This window comes from Nestor notabilis, unplaced genomic scaffold (assembly GCF_000696875.1).
Source record: "Nestor notabilis isolate BGI_N333 unplaced genomic scaffold, ASM69687v1 scaffold31324, whole genome shotgun sequence".
In the NCBI taxonomy this organism is placed as follows: domain Eukaryota; kingdom Metazoa; phylum Chordata; class Aves; order Psittaciformes; family Psittacidae; genus Nestor; species Nestor notabilis.
This window is the reverse complement of record NW_009927435.1, coordinates 1-3,864: the sequence shown is the minus strand read 5'-3', so window position 1 is coordinate 3,864 and position 3,864 is coordinate 1. Positions and strand designations below refer to the sequence as shown.

At 44.2% G+C, this 3,864-nt stretch overlaps 1 protein-coding gene across 1 annotated transcript in view; it reads right to left on the bottom strand.

The window, feature by feature from the left end:
• FAM161B (family with sequence similarity 161, member B) overlaps nt 1-3,739 on the bottom strand; it is a 7,348-nt gene extending 3,609 nt beyond the window's left edge. The window contains exons 1-3 of the mRNA XM_010014062.1: nt 3,591-3,739; nt 1,871-2,433; nt 1-124 (exon numbers count right to left, since the gene is read on the bottom strand). The exon at nt 1-124 is cut by the window's left edge and continues 217 nt beyond it. Of these exons, the coding sequence (XP_010012364.1) occupies nt 1-124; nt 1,871-2,433; nt 3,591-3,739 (836 nt within the window). The remainder of the gene's footprint in view (nt 125-1,870; nt 2,434-3,590) is intronic.
• Nucleotides 3,740-3,864: the final 125 nt, after the last annotated feature.

The following is a 3,864-nucleotide window of genomic DNA, read 5'->3' as shown; positions in this document are numbered from 1 at the left end:
GTTTTAGTGGCAGTTCGGGACTGAGGCTCCCTCTGACAGTTGCTGATATCTATAGGAGCTACAGAGCTCTCAAGCAAATCCTTTGCTCTCATTTGAATGCGTATTTCTCTGTAGAGTTCAGCCTCTAATGAATCAAAAGCAAAGCAATGAGAAGAATATGAGTGACATACAAGGCTGTGAAATTGCGACTGCATAACTCTCAACTTTTCTTTATGATGGCAGCTACACATGGAGGAGAGACCAGACATTTTTTTTACTTCCCAGCCTCTCTCTCCTCTGCCTCCCAAGAAAAAAAATAAATCACAGATAACCAGGAAGAACATGGCAGTCTCTAACGCATGACTCTTTGGATTTCACTTTCACTTATCTGGGTAAGTTACTGGATAGGCCTTCTCCTCTCATTCCTGTTCTTAGGGGTACCAGACAACTTGTGCCCTTTGTCTTGCAGGAGTGTTGTGTTAATCAAGGTTCATGTGGGACTTTATGTCATTATGTTGAGTGTGTGATCCTCCTGGGCTGTTCAGATACACTTGTGACAGATGATGCCTTTTCTATGTTAATACTCAGCAGTGTTTGTCTATATTGGAAAAGATTTTAAATGAGGAGCATTTGGTGGATGAATCATATCTTGTGACTTGTGTGACAAACTTCCATAGAAAGAATGTGTTTCAGGGTACACTGTCAAGTGACTCCTTTCCTGTGCAGCACTAAAGATTTGTGAAAATGCAGACAGTTGGCTGTGGGGTGGCTTTTTGCTTCTAAGAAATAAATAAATAAAATCAATACTGCTGTTTGCAAACTGGGACTTCTTTTGAGTCCATTTATAACTTTGAATTGACTGAGGTATGAAATGTTCATTCCTCCTCCCTTCCTATATACCAGAAACAGAACAGTAGCTTGTCCTTTGCTCTCTTTTACCTTTCTAATCTATTTAGTTTATTACGCCATAACAGAACGTTTTCTGATGAAAAAATGAACTGGTGTGTACTCAGGAAGAAATCAGTGGGAAACAGTAGAAAAAAGAAGGGGTGAGAAAAGCAGTAAGAATTATCAAGGATGGGTTTAATTCCTGTATTCAAGCATGAAGTCTGCATTGCTTACTTCAAACATACAGTAAGTTTGCTTACTTCAGACTTACAACTGAGGGGGCTTAAGCAATCTGAAGGAAAGTGAACATCAGGAAAATTTTCTTGGCTGTCCCTCTGACTAGATGACCCTGGCACTGGTTTATATCCACTGGTTTAGCACTCTAGAAGGTGGAGAGCAGGTGGGAAGGTAACTGAAAACATCAGAGAATGGTAGGAGAGACTGGATTACTGCACCGTCACTTAGAACAGAGCTAATAGCATGATTTGGGCTCAGGAAGTGTTTTTCTCCTAAGGGTTCTGTGCAACACAGACCACTTGAATGGGACTAAAATTGTCAGTTCCAAGATACTGCACAGACCTTGGACACTTCTGCCACTACACCTGTCTTCATGTTTGTGCCACAAATCGTTTAGGTGGTCCCTTTAGATTAACCAAAGGTATGGAATCCAGTGCAGAGAAGATTCTCAAACTGGCATGATTTGCAGCAAAAAGGGTATGGAAATCTGTCTGAAGAGCTCAGTGTACCCACACGTTTGGGGAGTGGTACAGAACTGCTGCTGTTGCCACGGGTACAAGACTACTAAATTGTGGCCACTCTACTGTAAGGGTATCCAGATGAAATGTAAGGACCAGTGATATGCAGGAGACTAGACAACACAAGGGGATGTAATGACACTGGCTTTATACTCCAACTAATGCTCTGTAAGCCATGATCCTACCTCCCAGCACAGAGACACCGAGGGACGGGCAGGGAGTTAACAGGAGGAGCCCTGGCATTTTACCTTTGAGTTTATCTCCAAGAAGTGGGCCATAAGTAGATTTAGGAATTTTTTTACTGGCTTGCTTCTGTTTGGAGCTGTCATTTGAGGTTGTTGCTGCCAGGAACTTTTGTCTGATAGCTTCTTTCTTTCTCTCCTCCTTCCCCAGGAAGCTGAAGGGCCGCAGGGTTGAAAGTAGCAGCTCCTTTCTTTTCTGTGTTGCTGTTTGCCTGCGAATCTCATTCTGCTCCATTATTTCTTGATAAAGGGGCAGAAACACATGGGCAGGTACAGGCTGTGCCCGGAATTGTTTCTGACATTCAGCTTCATCCTGGCTTTGCCTTTGGTCTCTCTGTTTGTCTAGTTCAAGAAACATGTACGACTTCATCAACTGGGACTTCTTGCGAGCTTCCCGCAGCGTCATTTTGAAAGGCTGAGGGATGGTGATGGAAGGGATCCAGGGAGAAGCAGCGCTTTTTGGCCTCAAGCGGGATTTAGGAAACAAGGGAGGCTTTTGCTGATCCCAGGTACCGTCCGAGGTGAGGTCAATCAAAGAACTGGACTGCCTTTTGTTACCAGATGTACGACTAAGACAAAGACATCATGAAGGGGAAATAAGTGAAAATATATTAAAAAATGGATATATTTTATAGGAGACAGTGTTGATTAAAAGAAAGACACTGTAGCTGATCTGGTAGTTGTGACAGTCCTAGGGTTTATCATTCTCAGGCTGTCTATTTTGCTTTGCTACCAAAGTTGGTGAGCAGAGATTTGCCTGCTTCTGTTTTCCATGTATAAAATGGTGGTTATGCCTACTTAGCTTTGTAATGCAATTTACGTTGCTGCTAGCACTCTATTGCCAGAAAAGCCACAAGTAATCCCTAAAGTTGGAACTTTCTGGTTACCTGGGTGACAGCTACTTAACATTAAAGTCAAACTCAGGACAGGCAATAAATTAGGCACACAAATCCTAACAAACTGTACCAAACACCAGCATTCCTAAAATGCTGATGGAAGAGCTATTGCAAGGAACTGCGTTAGTGCAACTCTTAAGAGGTTCAGCTGGAAACTTTGAAGCTAGGAAGACCATATAATTGATTGCAAGAGGAAAAAAAAAAAGTTAAACCAGGACTGTCCTGGGTCTCATTGAAATAGCAAACTTCTCAGGGCATGTTTGAGAGTGATTATGAAACAAAGTACAACTTATGAGATATTTAGGGAAGGAATAAATGCAGGTAAAATGAAGGATTGAGATGGATGAGGGTGGACCAAGAACAGGAAAAGGGGGAAAACAGAGGGTGCCAAGCATGTGTAAATGTGCTCCTGGACCATACACTTGCCTGGTGATTGCTGCAGTCTGTTCTTCGTACATTGTTTCCTCAGTAAGAGTGCATGTGTGTGACCTGCTAGTGAACTTCAAGCTGGACTAACCGCAGAGAAAGACAAGAAGTCTCCATGTTGGAGACACTACAGCTCTGAACGGTAGACGCTGCATAGAAACATGTGATCTGCTAGCAAATTTTAGGCATGCTTAGCTGATGAGCAGGAACAGGATTTGTGCTGGTCACGTTTTATGTGAATGCTGCTTACATGGGCATCTATTGGCCCCATCCTCTCGTGTGTGAATTAGCTCGTGGTCAGTGTTTTGACACTACATATGTGCATCTTGGGACTTCATGCTCCACTTCAGAAGCATCAGGAATCCCACATGCTATGCTGCCATCCTTACCAGGCACCATCCTACCTGAGAGCTTCCCAGAGCTTGTCACGCAGGACTGCCGCCTCCCGCCTGAAACCCTCCAGCTCCTCATCCTCTTCGGATACCCCAAGATCGCTCCATGACTTTGCCTGGTGCGGTAAACCCGGTTCTAGCGGAGACTGCTGTCCACCCATCCCGACAGGCTGTTCCCAGCTCCTCGCCTGGTGGCGGGCGGCGCAGGAGTCGGTCCGTTACAGCTTGAGGGGATGCCGCCTCACCTGGAAAGAAAATAACAAAACAGAGAGGTGCTCGTTTGGAG